At 47.6% G+C, this 19,185-nt stretch overlaps 2 protein-coding genes across 2 annotated transcripts; both read right to left on the bottom strand.

Moving 5' to 3' along the window:
• Positions 1 to 520: 520 nt before the first annotated feature.
• On the bottom strand, positions 521 to 8,386 carry TBRG1 (transforming growth factor beta regulator 1). Its single transcript, XM_079762369.1, has 9 exons — positions 7,724 to 8,386; positions 5,288 to 5,358; positions 4,473 to 4,705; positions 3,540 to 3,676; positions 3,110 to 3,256; positions 2,467 to 2,564; positions 2,103 to 2,213; positions 1,551 to 1,693; positions 521 to 867 (listed from the first exon to the last, which is right to left on the bottom strand). The coding sequence occupies exons 1-9, from the start codon at positions 7,868 to 7,870 to the stop codon at positions 725 to 727; spliced, it is 1,230 nt and encodes a 409-aa protein (XP_079618495.1). The 5' UTR covers positions 7,871 to 8,386; the 3' UTR covers positions 521 to 724.
• Positions 8,387 to 10,395: 2,009 nt separating this feature from the next.
• PANX3 (pannexin 3) lies at positions 10,396 to 17,748 on the bottom strand (the record flags this gene model as incomplete). Its single annotated transcript, XM_079762341.1, has 4 exons — positions 10,396 to 11,035; positions 13,077 to 13,291; positions 15,131 to 15,273; positions 17,568 to 17,748. 4 exons carry the CDS (start codon positions 17,746 to 17,748, stop codon positions 10,396 to 10,398), a joined length of 1,179 nt encoding a protein of 392 aa, XP_079618467.1.
• Positions 17,749 to 19,185: the final 1,437 nt, after the last annotated feature.

Raw genomic sequence — 19,185 nt, 5'->3', positions numbered from 1 at the left:
CAAGGTCCAGACTATTCAGTCGCACTGAGTGCAGAGTTATTACATGATTAATGAAATGACAGGGTGAGTCTGTTACGGAGGCTGGGAGCCAATCCCCAATCCTTTCTAAATTTGTGTTGTCATGCAGTTTCAATGTACTTAGTTAAAAGCACATTCTCCAACAAGAAGTCACAAAGAGGATGTAGAAAGTGTTACAGATAACCTTTGATCCCCTTCAAGGGTATGTACATGTGAAAGATGGATGGAGTGTGCCTCAGGCTGGACTCTCCAGCTTGGGGATGAGCAGGATTTGATTTTGATGACACCGACACAAAAATAGAACAGCCATTTCCAGTGCAGGGGCTGGGACTTAACATTCCTTGAACTAGGATCAGAATCAAGGGTAGAAGGTTGTCGGGGTCTCACTCCTTTATGAGTCAGCAGCCATCTCTCACTCTGGTTAATAAAGGACTCAAGTTTACTCTACCTGAGGCAGAGCTAAGCAAAACAGATCATATCCTGATGACAAGATGAAAATAAGCAGAATTGTCAAGAGAAATTTATTACTAAAAATAAAGCAGGTGAAGTTTTTCTCAGGGAAAACTGTCACCATGGGAACCTCCACGACAACATGTGTTAATTTAATCTTCACTTTTAAGTTGCTGCCTCTTTCCATAAATTTTAAGTTTTAGTTGAAGTTAAAATCATCATGATGAAAATGATGTGGTGTCTGATCCCTTCTCGTTCAATCTGAAGACTGCGTTGGGCTGCACTGCGATGGAGACTTCAAGTGCTGTAGGTGGTCATCTACCAAGGGCTCATCTGTCAGGAACATGGGCTGGTAAGACACAAAGGCTGTAGGCTGAAGCTCCGGGAGGTCCAAGGATCCTGGGGGGAAAATTGCTTAAGTTCAGTGTTGCCTAGAAATCTCAGGAGGCTGATCAGATACATATATGTTCCTTCAAATCCTTAACATCCTTGCATCTGTCAGCCCAATTTCTTCCTTGTTGGGTAAGATAGGACAGAGATTTACTTTTACAATGAAGATATTTACTTTTACTGTGGCTGAAGTAGGTTTAAGTGACTTGCCTAAGGTTATGTAGTATATTAGGCAGAGTGAGAATTTTGATTCTGTTTTTTTATTTCCAGTTCAGAACTCTCCCTATGATCCCAGTGCCAATTCCAATTACTCCTCCCATTTATGGTAGGGAATCCATGGAACAGAGGCAGGACCAAGGCCTTGACCTGATCCCCTTTATCCCACTTGGAATCTTAGTCCTGCATCATAAACTTTCCCCTAGCGTTCTGCTCAGGTCTTAACCTCAGTAGAAAATGAGAAACCCTAGTTTCTCGGTGGGCCCTGCCTTACTGTGATCACAGCTGTGCCCTGTGACTTCTGTGGGGACTGCTGGGGGGACAGGCAGCAGGTCCTCCTGGCTCAGCACTCTCCAGGACTGGACCAGTGCAAGCCTGAGTCACTTACTGCCCAGACATTTGGGGAACTCAGCTATGAATGAAGAGGGCCTAAATATGGAAAACCTTCAAACCAGAAAGGTAATATTAAAAGATACCTTGTAGAATGGGATCACTATGATCTTCATCAAAGGTCTCTCTCTGAAAGGCTTCAAAGCTTATAGCTGCATCGTTCTCCAGCGGTCCTTGGGGCAGCTGCCCATCTCCAGGTTTGCACACATCATATTTCACCCACTGGTAACTGCAGGATCAAAGGGGATCATTAGCAAGAGCTGTTAGCCACAGACCACTCTTTCCTCCAATGGGATCAGGTATTTTTTTCTGTAGCTCTCTCCAATATGTTTCTAATAACATATTAACTAAAAAAAAAAGAAACTTTCAAAAGATAGGAAGGCTTCTTTAGTAACACATTATTCTGCAGATTTCCTTTGCTGTCATGATACACACAAAAAATGACAATTACAGTACATGGGGTACTGGCTTCTGCTTCCCTGTCCAGAGGCTAAGACAATACTGAGGCACGGCAGTCAAGGACAAGCATGCTGTGCACAGAAGCAGCTCAGTAAACGTACAAATGAACCAAACAGTTTAGGTCCCTGGGCCACTGATCATGGAGCGTCTCTCAAGGGAATGGATTTGACCACACTTACTTGACACATTTTCGAGCTCCTGGACAACTCTGGATCAGGTTGTGGATAGTTGGATGAGAAAACCCAAAAAAGTCAGCTCCAGATGGAAGCAGGTTAGACATGAATTTCCCCCTAAATAGGAGAGGGAGAACTTTAATCCGAGCGCTGAGAGGGAGATGAGAATGGGTTTAGGGATGGAATATGGGCATGAACACCCAGAGTAAGCTTTGTTGACTTGGACACTCTGGAGACTAGCTGCTAAGGCATCTGAAGGATGAAAGGAAGCATTTGATAAAATAGGGATCTCTGCTCATTAGAAGCAAGAGAAAAAGTCTCCCCCTCCCAAAGTGATCTTTTTTTGTCTTCAAGCTGCTGGTCAACTTACGTAGTAGCACTTATGGCCTTGAGCAGTTCTGCATGACAGGCGTTTGCAGAAGAGCTGACAATGGCATTCTGAGGGTCATCTTCAGGAACGATTTCAAACTGAGAAAGATAAAGGAAAAAGTAGTAGAGAGGAAGTCACGCTACTCCTGTAAGTGTTCTTTACTCTAGGACTTGAAGCTGATGTATACCATACCAAGAGGTGGGTACAATTTCTTACAGTGCCATTTAAAATTCACACAAATCAAAACAGAAAGTCCTTCAACTGTCTCAATTCTATACTCCTGGCCTGACTGCTCTCCAGAGGTCAACACTTAATTGGTTACATGCCTTTCCAGACCCCTTTCTATCTACTTACACCTGTAAGTACAAATGCAACTGGTATCTTAAAAACAAGTGAAATCATTCTCCATATCCTCTTACAACATCTAAGAGGAGTATAGACCATTTTGACTGCAAACCCCCATTTCAATTTCTCGTATTTTTTAAATTGCAAAATACCTTGACTATTTATTAAAAAACTGTTAAATCAAAATTATACTAATATGAATTTTTGCCAAGAAAGTATTTTTGTGATAAGGGCTATCCAACTTAATTCCTCGACCAGTTTTCTACAAAGTTCGATAAATTTTTGCGAAGAGAAATACCTGAGGCTGCGTACCACCATCCTTGATCTGACAGGTATACAGACACTTTTGGCCTGGGCACTTCATGCTGGCATATATTCGAGTACTGCAGTAGCCCACAGGGTAGATGGCACTCTCGTCATGGAAGCCAGGTCGGTCGGTGATGATCTAGAAAAAAGATGCCCCCAACCTGCAGTTGAGGTCACTGGAGAATTCAGAGGTCCACAGGTAGCCTTTGGAACCACTTTGGGGCTGTAAAGAGTGACACAAGTCACACTGAAAGAGTGTAGGCTATGTTGCAGACAAAACCGACCTGGTCCTAGGGACTGGAGATTTTCTGGGGTTGATCTGGAACAGCAAGGGGCTGCTACTAGTGGGAAGAGGGAGGGAAGGCTCAACCCCATTCCCATATTTCTGATTTGCCTCTCTAGATATCGCTGGTCTCACTCACCTCCCCCAGGCTATATACTGTTAGACCCCCCAGTCCGATGGGGAACACAGGCCGTCCTGAGGGATCCAGGGCAATGGGCTGAACCAGCTTGCGAGCACCTCCCTCCATTTTCTTTTTCTTGGATGTTTTCTTCAGAACTGAAACGCAAATCTGGGGTCACCCACTTTAGGCCCCTCCCAATGCTAAGGGGAAGGGAAAACTTTACATGTAAGTGCTAAGAGCAATAAGCCAATCCTGGTTCTACACACTCACTGAATGGGCACATGGGACTTTTCTCCAAAGCTCCGAGTATCTTTCTAACCCACCCACCTAGCAGTAACCACTTTTAATATTACTGCTTAGGACCTAAAAACCTTGTACTTTAAAAAATACATATATTGTTATTGATTTCAGAGAGGAAGGGAGAGAGAGATAGAAACATCAATGAGGAGAAAGAATCGTTGATCGGCTGCCTCCTGCACGTTCCCCTACTGGGGAACAAGCCTGCAACCCCGGCATGTGCCCTGACTGGGAATCTAAATTGACCTCCTGGTTCATAGGTCAACACTCAACCTCTGAGCCACACCAGCCAGGCAAGCCTTGTACATTTTAAGGCCTCTTCACTTTTAAAGATCAGAAATTTCCCAAGCCAGCAGTGTGCTCTAAAGGCCACGTCGGTCATTTCCCTGCGTCTAGGAAAGACAACTGAAGGCAATCAGAGAGCTGGGGATAGGGAAGAAGGTGGAAGCCTTAGCTGCTCCCTTCGCATTTGACCAGGTCTAATTGGAACTCTTCCACTCAAAGTGGCTCTGATCCACTTGTTTTTCACAGGCTATTAGGGCTGCTTAAGGACCGTTTAAGGATATCTGTGGCTGTGTGTGTCTACCAGTTAGTATCAGGTCGTTGTCAATAATTGCTGAGCCACTGGAGCAACTGGTATGTCCTCCGAGGTACCTTCCAATTTGTTGTTCTCTTTGCCTTTTTCTTTTTTCTCCTTCTTGGATTTCTTCCCAAATGGTTCCTCAGCCCCAGTGCTAGGCCCGGAACTGGCCCCAGCTCCCTGCAGAGTTCCCACAGAGCTGGCCACCCCATAAGCCAGGGGCAAACTGGAGCTGTGAGCAGGAGCGGCAGGCGGCACCTCCCCTTCAGTCAGAGCCTGCAGCTGCAGGAGCTTCTTCAGCAGGTACCTGAGGTGGGAAGGAGAGGAAACAGATGTATGAACTTCCCTTTCATTTCAGGTCAGTATTTTAAGTTCTGGGGAAGCAAGAACTATATATAAAGATTAATATACTCATAAAGATAACATTCTTATTGGACCCTGAAAATAATAAAGTTCCAGAGGGGAATACTCAAGGAGCCAAGGATAAAGAATTGCAGTGTATCTCTTTGCATCTGGAAGGTATTAGGCTTCTGAAGGGCATATACCATGAATTGCATATGTATATATACTCATTGTGCTTTGCACAGAGTAAATATTTACAGAATAAGAGTTTCTTTTATAATTGTGGAGTTATAATTAGATTACTTATTAGTTGGAGCAAGAGGGCTTTATCAGAGAGATAAATAGAGCAGCTGTCTCATCACTATTGATCTAACACGACCTGAGTAAACAGGAACCAATACCACAGGTCGTAGGTTTCTCTATACTTGATCAGTGGCCAATGAGCTGTGCAATGCACAAAACTCCCACTGGAGAAAAATCCCCAGAGTAATAACACCGTATCAATCACCAAAACTGAGGCTCTGAACACAAAATGAAGTCAGCTCACCGTCTTTCTTCTTTTGCTTTAAGAAATTTTTCCTCAAGACGAGCGATTTCATCACAAATAGCAGCATTTTCCTTAAAAAAAGAAACATATATATAATCACATAAAATGAATAAAAGATCAAAGTATTATGCTGGGAAGAAGAGTTCTATTTCAAACCAAAGTAGTCTTTGTTGCTAGATAAGAAGGAAGAACTATTCTACTTGCAAACTATAAAAGAATCTATGTAATGGTAGAGTCAGAGTAATTATAGAATTTATCAAAACTGGGGTATCTTTGAGTAAAAAGGGGGCACTATTAATGATTATACTAGAACAGTATGGGAAACTACTAGAGGCCCAGTGCACAAAATTCATGCATGGGTAGGGTCCCTAGGCCTGGCTGGCAATCAGGGCTGATCTTTGGGGCCCCTGCTGACACCCACCTTGACCGGCCGGGTGCTGCCGGCTCACCGGCCCCACCCCCCACCGCCGCCACTAGTCACCTCCTTCTGTGGGGCGACTGGTGGGGTGATACGGGGGCGCCCACTGGCACCTGCCTTGGCTTGTCTAGGGCCTGCAGGCTGGGGGCAGCACCTGTGTTGAGCGTCTGCCCCCTGGTTGTCAGTGCGCATCATAGCTACCAGTCTTCTGCTGGTTATTCTGCTGTTCTGTCAATTTGCATATTAGTCTTTTATTATATAAACTAGAGGCCCAGTGCATGATTGAATCATGCACGTGTAGGGTCCCCTACACTCTTTCGCTTTTCGCGGTGGAGCTGGGTGCCTGTCTGCTGGTGCCGGAGCAGACAGGCACCCAGCTCCCCCACTTTTGATGGTCCGCGGCCGCTGAGGGGGGCTACCCTGCACCTCTCAATGGCCACTGAGGGGGGCTGCCGCGGACACCTGGCTACCCTGCCGTTGAGAGGCGCAGCTGGGTGTCCGCGGCAGGCCCCCTCAGCGGCCGCGGATCTGGCCGTTGAGAGGCACAGGGGGCAGGAATCCCGCCCCCTGCGCCTCTCAACAGCAGGGTACCCCCCTCAGTGGCAGCGGATCCGCGCCTCTCAATGGCTGGATAGGCCTCCCCGAGACCCGCCCCCCAGCCTCCCGCCGCCCAATCGTGGGCATAGCGGAGTGATGGTAATTTACATGTTACTCTATTATTAGATAGGATGGGTGTTCTAGGCAAAACAAGATGTACAGTCATCCTAAGTAGGGTAGCCTTTAGCAGAGAAAAGGGAATACTGCTTAAATCCACAGATGCTTAAATTCAATCCATAAAAATATGAATATCCATTCCCACTTTCACTTTGAGGGGCTTTGAAAACCAACCTAACCCAAAGCATCCCACGCAATATGAATCCTAAAGGGAAAAACGGGATGGAACAAAATCAACTCCAGTATGTAAAATGCTTAAACTTCCTTATCCAAGTACTGTCTGTCTGTACTGATGACTCAATCTGTTTCCCAAGCATCATTCATTCATTCGTTAGTTCAATCCTGAAGGGAATGCTCCAAGCTGGACATTCCACAAGGTGGGACCTCGAATTCTGAATGTTCAAAACAATAGCCCTTTTCTTCACAAAACTTTTATGTAATACTTAATGGAACCAAAGTCCTTCTAATAAGATAAGCTCCAAGTTTTATGTGCCTTTGACAAGTAAGGGAGATAAAAAAAAAAAAAGGTATCAGATCCTCTTAATCTGACTTTTATTTCTCTCCAGTGCACCACAGCAAGTGCTAAATAAATGTTTTGGGAATGAATGTGCTAATTTCTAAACCTTTCCTTATGCTTCCAAAAAAAAGCTGAGAGATTTTCCAAGTTTTTGGTAGAAGAGGTAAGGTGGTGATTCAGAAGTGGGAGGACCTTTGAGGACTCCACTCCTATTTCCAAACACTGAGGCAAGCTTGAGCGAGCCAGAACACTGTAACACCACGTGTAGCTGGCAAACCAGTTCATTCCTTCCTTCAGTACACCCGGTGCCTCTACAATAAAAGGAGGGCCGAAACACTTGGGAGGCTCAAAAGAGGTTACAAGGGGTTAAGCTATTGAAAGCTTCATGTATTTATCTGTTTCGGGAAGGGGTACCCACAGCGCCCGTAAGCACATCATCTCTCTGGGCTTCGATGTTATTTTTTAAAAAGTGCCACATTCTCAGGATTCTCTTGCAAACCAAACGCATTTCCAGGAGTTTTGCGGTTATAACGATACTGGCTAAAACTTACAGGCACATCGAGATACCAAACTCTTTCCCTTCCTCATTTAATCTTCACAGGGTAGTTATTCAATCTCTCAGACAAGAAACAGGATTACAGAAATAACGCGATCTGTCCAAGGACACAGGGCTACCGAGAAGCCACGTATACTGCAAAAGCTAACACTGCCTCTCTAGGAAGGGGACGGTTTGGGCCAAGATTTCGCGAACTCGGGTGTCAAAAGGGCCGAGCGGCGTGAGACTCACAAACACCGTGGCTTTGGCGGCTTTACGCAGCCGCAGGTACTTGAGCCGGTACTTCTCGTTCTGGCTCCGCTTCGGGAGCTTTTTCATCCTGGCCTTGAACGGCGGCGCGGCCCGCGGCGAGGGGGCGAGGCCGCCCAGCAGGCTCATGGCCCGGCCCCGCTGCGGGGCCTCCCGGGCTCGGCGGGCATCGGCGTCCGGCCGAGGGGCGGCGTGGCGCCCGCCTCGGCGGGTCTGCGCAGGTGGAAGCGGGTCCAGAGGAACCGATTTCTCCAGAACGCTCCTGGGGGCGCGCTAGGCCAGAACCCACTACTCGAGGAGGCGCCTCCCGTCTCCGCAGCCGCCTCGGAAGTAACCCTGCCCGGAAGTGACGTCACGGCACCGACTAACGTAAAGCACGGCGCCGGCTGACGTAACCCTCAGGCACTCGCGACAGCGTGCGTAGCGGAGGACGGAATTTGGGCTGAAGCGGGAAGCGGCGGGAACCCTCCCAGCGCGAACCTCAGGCTCCCACAGCCCACGGCTGTCAACACCGGCTTTTGCACTTGGTACCCGCAATCTTTCAGTTATGGCGTAGTAGTTTTACATATTTATTTCCAGTTGTTTGACTTTTTGGTCATCAGTTGCTGCAGAAAGCATCTTCGTGCACAAAGCTTTTTCCATACAGGATTTAGAGGCTGGGTCTCTGTGCTCCAAACATTGTAATGTTATCAAGCAACTCATTCGGTCACTTATGTATTCAGAAGAATATGTAGTTATTAGGACAGAATGTTTAGGAAACGTATTTAAGAGGGAGAGCCAAACAGGTAAAGGGACAATATTAATACAGTGGAGTCAGTTTTATCTCAGGCAGGTAGTGGATGATATGGCAGCACCCAGTTAGGGAAGGCTTCTTTAAAAAAAAAAAAAAGTATTTTTATTGATTTTAGAGAGGAAAGGAGAGAGAGAGAGAGAAAGAAACATCAGTGATGAGAGAGAATCACCGAGCGGCTGCCTCCTGCACACCCCACACTGGGAATCCAGCCCACGATCCCGGCTTAAGCCCTGACTGGGAATTGAACCGTGAACTCCTGGTTCATAAGTCAATGTCCAACCACTGAGCCACCCCAGTTGAGTGGGAAGGCTTCTTGAATGTGCCCAGACTGAAGAGAGGAACAGGAGGGCATCTTGGGCCCTGGGGGCAGCATATTCTAAGGCTTAGCATCGTGAGAAGCATAGAAAATGCAAGTAGTTGATTAGAATGAAAGATGTACTTGGAGAGGGGTGCGAGGACTGAAGGGGTAGGCAGTATTTGGATCGCACAGGGTCTTGTGTGCCAATCTGAAGAGTTAGACTTTTACCAATGACAATAGGAAGCCATTAATGAGTGTTTATGTGTCAGCCCCTTTGCTTGTTTTAGGTAAACTTACCCAAATTTGTCAGGAACAACATATTTTTTCTACATACCCATATGAAAAAGGGTATAATAATGTGCACCTTTAAAAATAAATATCAAATGAGAGATAGTTGGTATTGTGGGCTGAGTATGGCTTTTGGAGTCAGATAAGGTTCCATTAAATACAGGCACAGGATGGGAGTGATCAGATAAGATGGGGTGATGTGTCAGAGGAGAGAGAGAAGGGGATCACCAGCATTTTACTTAAGTGGTTGCTCTTCAGCGGTTGGCTCCAAGTGGATGTATAGTCTCCCTGGGCTATGACAAGCACACCTGTACCCATTAAGAGTTGTGAAGGAGTCCACAGCCTAACATTCCAGCCCTTGGTTAAGTGAGTCCCCGATTTAACTGATGGAAAGGTGTATCTGCACACCTCATGGCTCCAGCCATGGCTGGTGCATGGCCCAGACCTTGTTCTACACTGTCCTTCAGCACCAAGAGCATGTTGCAAGTTCCTGCCATCATTTTCTCCTGCCCACTTTGCAGGCCGCAGGGGGCCTGGCCAACTTTGATAACTTTCACAAAGCAAGCTGGGCATACTCCTAGGGTTTCAGGCCGCAACGAAGTGTTCCCATGGATTTCATATATTTTTTGTTTGTTTTTTTTTGTTTTCTTCTTTGGATTTCATATCTTTATTCTCTTACCAGCTTACCCCACTGCTGAGTACATATCCCTGAAGGGCCATGGAGTACATATAGAGAGAAGAACCTGCCTGCATAGATGTCTATACTTTAATTTTAGTTCTGGCTTTTTCCCCTTATATTATGCTCTAGATCTAATTTTTTAGTTCTTTGACTCTTCAGCTCTAATTTTCAGATTTGTTACCATGTGTTGATTATAGCTTCTCACCTTTAGGATAACACACTACAGGATATATAATTCAGCTGAATCCAAGCTTAGCAATTCTAAAGTAGATATATGTATTTTTTATGATAGTGTGTGAGGCTTGTGAGGAAGGAGAAAGACTTTTACCTGTAAAATTTCTTGCTCTATGGTTTCTTTTTCTTTAAAATATATTTTATTGATTTTTTTTACAGAGAGGAAGGAAGAGGGATAGAGAGCTAGAAACATCGATGAGAGAGAAACATCGATCAGCTGCCTCCTGTACACTCCCTACCGGGGATGTGCCCGCAACCAAGGTACATGCCCTTGACCGGAATCAAACCTGGGACCCTTGAGTCTGCAGGCCAATGCTCCATCCACTGAGCCAAACCAGTTAGGGCGTTTTATGGTTTCTTAACTACGGATTTTCATCACTGACCTGGCGAGTGAGGTGTTTCGGTTTTGAGGGTTCTAAGCCAGCTAATAAAGTCATGAAATCGACCACAGTGTCAATGTTGTGCTTCTGGATGGTCGTGTCCTTCAACACACATAAGACACTCAACCAGCTAAAAGAGATGAGCTCAGAGATGTTGGCTCGGAGGAAAAGGAGGATCACGTTGAGGTCATTGATGGGGCACCCCAGCATCTTCCTGCTGAGGAGGTCAAATGCTGGGAGCATCTCATAGATGGACAGGAGCCGTTTGTCCCACCGACATAGCCGGGTGAGGTTGTAGATGATCAGTGGCACCAGGAGGGTGTATATTGCTAGAGTGGAGAGACTAACAATCTGGAAAACAGACAGGGAGGTCAGTCTGCAGGTGATGAGATCGGGGATGTAAGTCTCATCGCTTAGCAGCTCTATCTTGACAGAACAACTGAATTCCTTTTGGAAGAAGACATCCAGGTGGAAGTGGCCCAGGTACAGGTAGGTGGCTGAGGTGAAGAGGAGCAAGAGGGAGTTCCTCAGGAGGTAGGTAGCCACTAGTGAGTGTGAGCGCTGCTTGCATGCCAGGTACCGCTCCAGCAAGGGGAACTCAAAGTATCGTTCTCTGCGGGCCCTGGGCAGGGGAAGAGAGGAGGCAAGATTAGGAGGGCCCGTTGAGAACTGTATCCTGAGGGAGCCATGTGGGAAAGTAACAGACTCTGTGTATCCAACATGGCATTCTCAACCATGAAAACCTGCCTTCTCAGAGTGTAACCACCCTCCTCCCAAAAGGAGGTAATAAGTAAGCCCATCTTCATTCTCCAAGCAATGAGTGCAATGCAGTAAACCCAGTGAACGATCAATGAGTAATAAATTGCCACAATGGATTTCTGCCCAGCAAGGCAGAATAAACTTCTGAGCAGAAGAAGTGGGATCCTTAGGAAGCAGGAAGGCTTATTAAATTAGCACTGGGCTGGGAGTCTAAATAAGCCTATTCTGGTTCTTGGTCTGAATACTCTATGAATTTTATACCAATTCATTTAGTTTATTAAAATAAATGTGCGCCCTCGCCAGTTTGGCTCAGTGGATAGAGCATCGTCCTGCAGACTGAAGGGTCCCGGGTTCGATTCCCGTCAAGGGCACATGCCGAGGTTGCGGGCTCGATCCTCAGTAGGGGGCGTGCAGGAGGCAGCCAATCAATGATTCTCTCTCATCATTGGTGTTTCTATCTCTCCCTTTCCCTTCCTCTCTGAAATCGATAAAATATATATTTTTAAATTCCTTAAAAATAATGTGCTAGCAAGTACTTGTTGAGAGCTGTGATATTCAGGTATATGTAAGCCAGTCTGTTCTGAAGGAGCTTACAGTCTGGCTTGTGGGGAAGAGGCAGATAAGCTACGCATACATGAAATAAAAATAGCATTTGGTTTGTTGTTAAAATGATGACTACAAACCATGCTAGTTGTAAATTAGGAGAGAGGATAACCGTAGGGGCTGGAGTGTTCAGAAAATTTTATGGAGAATATTGTCTTAGACTTGGCCTTCAAGAGGTAGGTAGGTTTCAGAAAAGAGTGTGTACATAATCCTGAGACAGAATATGGTTTCAAATCTTAGCTCAACCATCCTCTTGTGGGGCCCACCCTGGCCATTCTATTTAAAACCATACCACTCCACAGCCTCCCAGCTTTCCTGACCACCCCCACCCTTACCCTGCTCTACTGTTTTTCTTCACACCACTTATTTTCTACCATATAATTATGTGTTATGATTATTCGCTGTCTGTCTTCCCTCGATAGAATATAAGCCCACATGGGGAGGTGTAGCTTTGTCTCCTCCCTACCTCTGCCCCCCCAGCACACACATGGACACACATCTAAAGCGCCCATAACAGCCCGGCCGGCATGGCTCAGTGGTTGAGCATTGACCTATGAATCAGGAGGTCACGGTTTGATTCCTGGTCAGGGCACATGCCCAGGTTTCGGGCTCGATCCCCAGTAGGGGCGTGCAGGAGGCAGCCAATCCATGATTCTCTCTCATCATTGATGTTTCTATCTCTCTCTCCCTCTCCCTTCCTCTCTGAAATCAATAAATATGTATTTTAAAAAAGAAAGAAAAAGTAGTTGGTGACAGTGTATGTAGAGGGCCTTGAAAGAATATTTGGGGGAATGTGGATATTTTTCTATATGCATGAGGGGAGCTATTGGAGGTTTCTGAGCAGGGAGTGGTATGTGAAGTGGTTTTTAGAGTGATTAATCCCTTTCTGACTGTGTTCATCTGCAAACTGGAGGCAAAGTCCGTTCTCCTCTCCCTGTACACAGGTGGTAGGAAGTTAATGAGAGGAGGTGTTCACCACTGTCCACTCTGGAGAAGGATGGTATAGAGCAGGGGTGGGGAACGTCTGATCCTTGGGCCATATAAGGCCCAGGAAATCATTTGATCTGGCCCTGCCAAGGCATTAGGGGTGAGTTAATTAAATGTTTGACCAAATACGGCAGGTTAATTTTTAAGCTGATAATTTTGTATGGCCCGCGAATGATGTTATAAATATCCAAATGGCCCTTGGCAGGAAAAAGGTTCCCCACCCCTGCTCTAGAGGCTAGTTTAAACATGACCTCACAGATATCACTTAAATGCCGGGAGGAGCCCTTCCGAAAGGAGTGGAAGAGACAACTCACTTTTCCAGCTCATCCCAGAACACGTGGGGGTCCGAACTCTTGTGCCGGATCTTCACCATGTGCTGCACCAGGCGGATGGAGCGGTTATAGGATTTGTCCAGTTCGCTGATGATGAACAGCAGGTCTGAGCTGAGGGCCGGCGCGGCTGCGTACTGCCACAGCAGAACTGGCAGGTACATGGCCACCGCCAGGGCCAGCAGGGAGTAGGGGAGGGCCTGCGGGGCGAGAGTGAGCTGAGCAGGGAGGCCCAGGGTGGAGAGAGTTCTGAGTGAAGGGCCCCTGCCTCAAAGGGGAAGGAGCTACCACAGGCCCAGGACCTAAGGCCGAATACAGTGAGGCCCGGGAAAGAAGGGACAGTGGGTATCCAGGCTCCCCAGCTCCCCTTTTCTGCTCTGGAGTCTGTGTAGGGTCTCAGGAAGGAGAGCGGCAAGAAGCAGAAAGAGGGAGAGAGGAAGGAAGGGGTAAGAGAGGGGTCAGGGATGGGGTGGGTAGAGAGGACTCCCCATTCCCCATGCACGTTAGCCTTGTAAAGTGTCATAACTACATAACGTTATGAGCTAACCAGAAATCGTGGCCAACAGTGGACCTGGCATCCCAGGGGAGTGTGTGTGAAAGAGAAAGAGAACGTGTGAGTTTCTGAAAGGTATATTAGACGACGAGAGGAAACTAGAACCTTTTCACACCCGTTTTAAAAAATAACATTCCTTGAAAACAGTCTTCACTCCTAGGGATTTTACTCTTTTCTGACATAGAATTCCCTCTGGACTCTCCTGAACTTGTTGCCGTCCACATCCGGCTTTGACATTTCCAGGGACAGAGACCTCGTGAATCTCTGCATTAAGTCTGGTTTTGTCTGGGGCCTGGAACTAGGGTATTTTAAGGCCTTGTAGATTGTCATAACTACAAAATGTCACGAGTGACTTCTGATTAAACGTTGTGAATTGGACATTTATGTGACTTCTGCTCCCTCATAAAACCACTCTGGAACAGCAGTGAAGGGATCAAAAAGACATAATCCTGTAAGAACAAAGAGAACAGGAGAGGAGCCCTAGCCGGTGTGGCTCAGTGGATAGAGCGTCAGCCTACAGACTAAAGGGTCCCAGGTTCGATTCTGGCCAAGAGCATGTGCCGGGGATGCAGGCTCGATCCCCAGTAGGGAGCCTGCCGGAGGCAGCTGATCAGTGATTCTCATCATTGATGTTTCTATCTCTCTTGCCTCTCCTTTCCTCTCTGAAATCAATAAAAATACTTTTTAAAAAAAAAAAAAGAAAAAAGGAGAGGAGACAAGAACAACAAAATGTTGAACTGAAAAGCAGTTGTGTGACGAGAGATACAAGCCTGTGGGTTGATGGGAGCTGAGGCAGGAGCGAGCAAGCAAGCTATCTTCACTACAGAGCCAGAAAGGCCCTGGAGTTAGGGATACCGGGTACATCTGAAAGGGGCTGCCAGTGGGGCTGGGGACAGGGATATTGAGAAGCCAGCCCGCAGATCCTTTCTGCAACATGATGCACTCAGTGAGGACCCGGTCCCTCCCCCTGCGGAAGGCTGTGGTTCACTTCCCAGAAACGGAGAGATTCTGCGCTTGTGGTCCATTCTGCAGGGGACCACACAGAACGGGGGAAGCTAAGTGAATACTGAATGCTGCGACCCACATCTGGTTCCCAGAGGGTTGGCAGCGGAGCTTGATATCAGCTCCACCCTGCCCCCTCCACACAAATTGGGACTGAATCATTCTTCTTGGGAAAACTGACCAGCCCAAGAGAAAGGATTACAGACGCTGACATTTGAGGTTTTCTCAATGAAATGGCCCAAGGGATCTCCTTAAACTCAGGGCTGCTGGCCAACAGGCGTCATCCATCAGCACAAAACTCCCAATCAGATCAAAGTGGGAAACCCAAGATCGCCAGTCATTTGATGAATGCCTGAAACACGAGTCCGTGACCAGCATATGGAAGTGGAGGGGTGGCGAAGAGACTAGAGAGAATATAGTGATGCCCCCCAGCCCCACCCCACTCAGTGGCGAGGCCGGCCTGATGGAGCCGGGCCCACATTACCTTGTGAGGCCAGAGGGATTTCAGCTGGTACCGACCAGTCTCATCCAGTTGGTGGTGAACCAGCGAGTCCCAACAGGAACTGTCCACATAGGCGGCCTGCCGAGCGCTGAAGTTACTGGGCGAGAAGCAGCTGATGGGAGACCCTGGAATAGGAACACGGCTTTGAGGACGCCCCGAGTTGGAGTGAGGAACGGGAACCCAGGGGACACGCACCTAAAACCTTCTGGGAGTCACCTCCACAGCTCGGCCAATTTGTGTACCCGGCAGGCACTTCCTTCTTCCCGTGCCCCAGTTTCTGCGTTTGCCAAGCCCGTGCCACTGTCGGACGGGCAAGGCCGGACAGCACTCTACTCTTTGACTCAGGCCTGCCCGTGACTGACTTGCCTTTGAAGCCTGCCAGTCTTTTGCTCTCTGGGCTCTCCCTGGACTCCCGGGCAGGCAGGCAGGCAGCAGGGGGTCAGGGGTGGGAGGTGCGGTGAGTGTGTGTGTGTGTGTGTGTGGGGGGGGGGGGGGCGGTCCCTGCACTCTCGCAGCTTGGCACCAGAAGGTTGCAGTTTCATGATGACATCTCCTTTCTCAGAGAGCTGACACCGGGGTTCTAACATTTAGAGGATGAGTTGCTGGGACTTCTGAGCCCAAATCAAGAGAAAAGGTGGAGGAGAGGTGGTGGAAGGAAAGTGGACTTGGAGGGAGAGTGTCTCGTTTTTGGTTTTCCCATCATTCTCTAGACCAGTGGTTCTCAACCTTCCTAATGCCGCTACCCTTTAATACAGTTCCTCATGTTGCGGTGACCCCCCAACCATAAAATTATTTTCGTTGCTACTTCATAACTCTAATTTTGCTACTGTTATGAATCGTAATGTAAATATCTGTGTTTTCCGATGGTCTTAGGTTCTACAGTCATGACCCACAGGTTGAGAACCTGCTAGCGGTTCTCAACCTGGTGGGTCGCGACTGTAGAACCTAAGACCATCGGAAAACACAGATATTTACATTACGATTCATAACAGTAGCAAAATTACAGTTATGAAGTAGCAACGAAAATAATTTTATGATTGGGGGGTCACCGCAACATGAGGAACTGTATTAAAGGGTCGCGGCATTAGAAAGGTTAAGAACCACTGCTCTAGACAGAGGCAGAAATGGGACCCAGTACTTCTTCCCATCTGCGGGTAAATGAAGAGGCAGTGGGAGTCGACACAGTTCCTTGGGAAATGTAGTAAGGTAATCACAAAGCCAGAAAAGAAAGCCAGAAACCCCAGTTCATGGGAAGTCCACCCTCTCTTCAGTAGAGGTGGCAGACTTGCTGAGTTCATCCGTCATCTAGGACACTGCATACATGTGTTTGTTAATGTGTGTGTGGAGAGGAATGAGTGGATTTATTCACCTATGATGTCCCAAGCTCTGTCAGGCACCTAACATAAGTTCTTAAGTCAGTAACCCTGGAGGTAGGGAGTAAGAAGAAGGCTCCAAGGAGGTAAGAGACTTATCGAAAGCATGGATGGCAAAGACCTTTAGAAGTCCTAGGTCCGGCCCAGCGGGTGTGGCTCAGTGATTGAGCATTGACCTATGAGCCAGGTCACGGTTTGATTCCTGATCAGGGCACATGCCCAGTATGTGGGCTCGATCCCCAGCACGGGGTCATGCTGGAGGCAGCCGATCAATGATTCTCCCTCATCATTGATGTTTCTATCTCTCTCCCTCTCCCTTCCTCTCAGAAATATATATGAAGTCCTAGGCCCTGAAGAGATTATGAGGCCCCCAATCCCCCTCATCCATATAAAATCCAAATAAAAGTTTAATTATTGCAATTCCATAAGATACATGAATACTGGAATTTAAAAATCTTTTTTAAAATATTCTTTTATTGATTTCAGAGATCCCCTACTGGAGATTGAGCCCACAAACGGGGCATGTGCCCTGACTAGGAATTGAACCGAGACCCTTCAGTCGCTCTATCCACTGAGCCAAACCAGCTAGGGCTAAACAAAATCTTTTTTATTGCAAAATTTTGGAAATGACTTTCAGAAAATGTTGGTGCCCCTGCTTTGCTGGTGCTCCAAATGCATGCTACCCAGCCTGCTGGGTAATGCCCAGGCCAGTCATACCACCCAGACAATGTGGGAGCTGCCTTGCATCAGAACCCATGTAAGGAGTGAAATACCCAGCCGGTGTTGCTCAGTGGTTGAGCATCGACCTATGAACCAGGAGGTCACGGTTTGATTCCTGGTCAGGGCACAAGCCCAGGTTTCCGGCTCGATCCCCAGTAGGGGGCGTGCAGGAGGCAGCCAATCAATGATTCTCTCGTTGATGTTTGAATCTCTCCCTCTCCCTCTCTGAAATCAATAGTAGGTACACATATTGAGAGAGAGAAAGAGAGAGGGAGGGAGGAGAGAAAGTGGAGTCTCCTATATACTGGGTCTGGGAAGCCACTTACCAGAGGAGAACTCCTGGGCAAAGGCCAGGGACATCAGCAACAAGGGGAAGCCCACGGCTACGAACTTGACTATGCGATCCAGGGGGAGTTCCAAGCGCAGTCCTTGGAGGCGGGGGCCCCTGCGGTCGGGCAGCAGGGCATCTGATAGCATGTACTCTGCAGCTGTGTGTGCAAGCGACATGATGCTGCTGACCTTTGGGGTGCAGAGACGCCAGGAGGGGTCCCAGGATAGTAGAGTGAGGAGATGGCAGCTGCAGGCGGCTGGCTTTGAGCAGATAGAGCCCGAAATCCCAGCCTCTCCTCGGACATCTGTGCCAGGAGCAGGCGCTGGTTCTCTAAATAACCGGCCGGCCCCCGAGCCAGACACCTGGTAATTAGAGGGAGGCCTAGCGTAGTGGGTCCTCACTAGAGGAGGGTCGGGTGTCAGCGGGGGCTGGTGTCAGGCTGCTCTCTGGCTTGTCCTGGAGCCGATGGAGGTCCGTGGCTTTATGCTGCCCTCTTATTAATAAAGTATTTTTAGTGGGGTGGTGGCGAGAAGGCGGGCTGTGAGGCCAGGCCTCCCATGTAATTGGTGTGGAATTTGGGTGGAGATTGCTTAATTGTGTTGAAGGTGCTCATTTTGTGGTTTGGGGTGGAGATAGGGACCCCAAGACTCAGCTGGGATTACTACTACTACTACCTAGTGTTCTTTGTCCCAGTGATGAGATTTGCTTTGATCTCAGGCTCTTTCTCGGAAAGGACTCTGCATTTGGTGTTAAATTTGCTTCCATATATTTACAATTTTATTTATTTATTTATTTTTTATTTTTTTAGCCTTCATCAGTTCTTTAGAAAACTGAGGGGTGGGTGGCAGTGTTGAATAGTGGAAAGAAGTGACCTTTGAAATTTGGCAGGGAAGGTTTCCACAGGAGACCTAGCAGTACTCATTTTTATTGTGTGACTTTGGCCAGGACTCTCATCCATCAAATGGCATGATGTTGTAATCTTACAAGATAGAGAGGATTGACTGAGAGTATTACAGGTGAAGGTATTTTGTAAAGTTTAGGGTAGATATCAACTCCTATTTCCATCTGGTGGGGTTGGGTCAGTGGGGCAAAGGGCATCTGCCCTGAGAGGCCCCGACTTTGGCCTTCACACTGGTCCCCTTTGGCTGTGGCCTTCTCACAAGGCAAAGAGTCCATGGGGCCAAGGGGATGCACCCATTCAGAGTCTACTCCAGACCACTCTCTGGCACCTGGGACGCTGTAATTCCGTGCCCAGCTGGCCCCAGCCTGTTCCCAGGGCCCGTGCAGGCCTTTTCCTGGGGTGTACCCTCTCGTGGACACATCTTGCTGCTGGCGTGCACCCCTAGGATGAAGGAAAGGCTCCTTGAGGGAGCTGGATGGAATTTAGAAACCCGGGATGCTCACACATGCAATTATGAGGCTTCTTGCAATGTGGGGCTTCTTAGCCGTGTTGGGAAGAAGGGACCTGGGAGGATTCTAAATTTGAATCTGACATTCAGGTCATTATGAAGGGGTGTGTGTGTGTCTAAATATGTCAAGGCAGGCAGATAGAATGTATTTTATTTAACAGTTTGCTAGCTTTATTTATAACATTTAATTTTTTAGATATATGA

The sequence above is a fragment of the Cnephaeus nilssonii genome, assembly GCF_951640355.1.
Source record: "Cnephaeus nilssonii genome assembly, chromosome: 22".
In the NCBI taxonomy this organism is placed as follows: Eukaryota; Metazoa; Chordata; class Mammalia; order Chiroptera; family Vespertilionidae; genus Cnephaeus; species Cnephaeus nilssonii.
Note: the sequence above shows the minus strand (reverse complement) of the source record. Positions and strands in the feature narration are given on the sequence as shown.

Coding starts and splice junctions, on each gene's coding strand:
- TBRG1 (XM_079762369.1), bottom strand. CDS start 7,870: ATGAGCCTGCTGGGCGGCCTCGCCCCCTCGCCGCGGGCCGCGCCGCCG. Junction 5,359..7,723: donor CCGCCAAAGCCACGGTGTTT/GTGAGTCTCACG, acceptor TCTTTTTTTAAG/GAAAATGCTGCTATTTGTGA. Junction 868..1,550: donor TAGTGATCCCATTCTACAAG/GTATCTTTTAAT, acceptor TTTTCCCCCCAG/GATCCTTGGACCTCCCGGAG.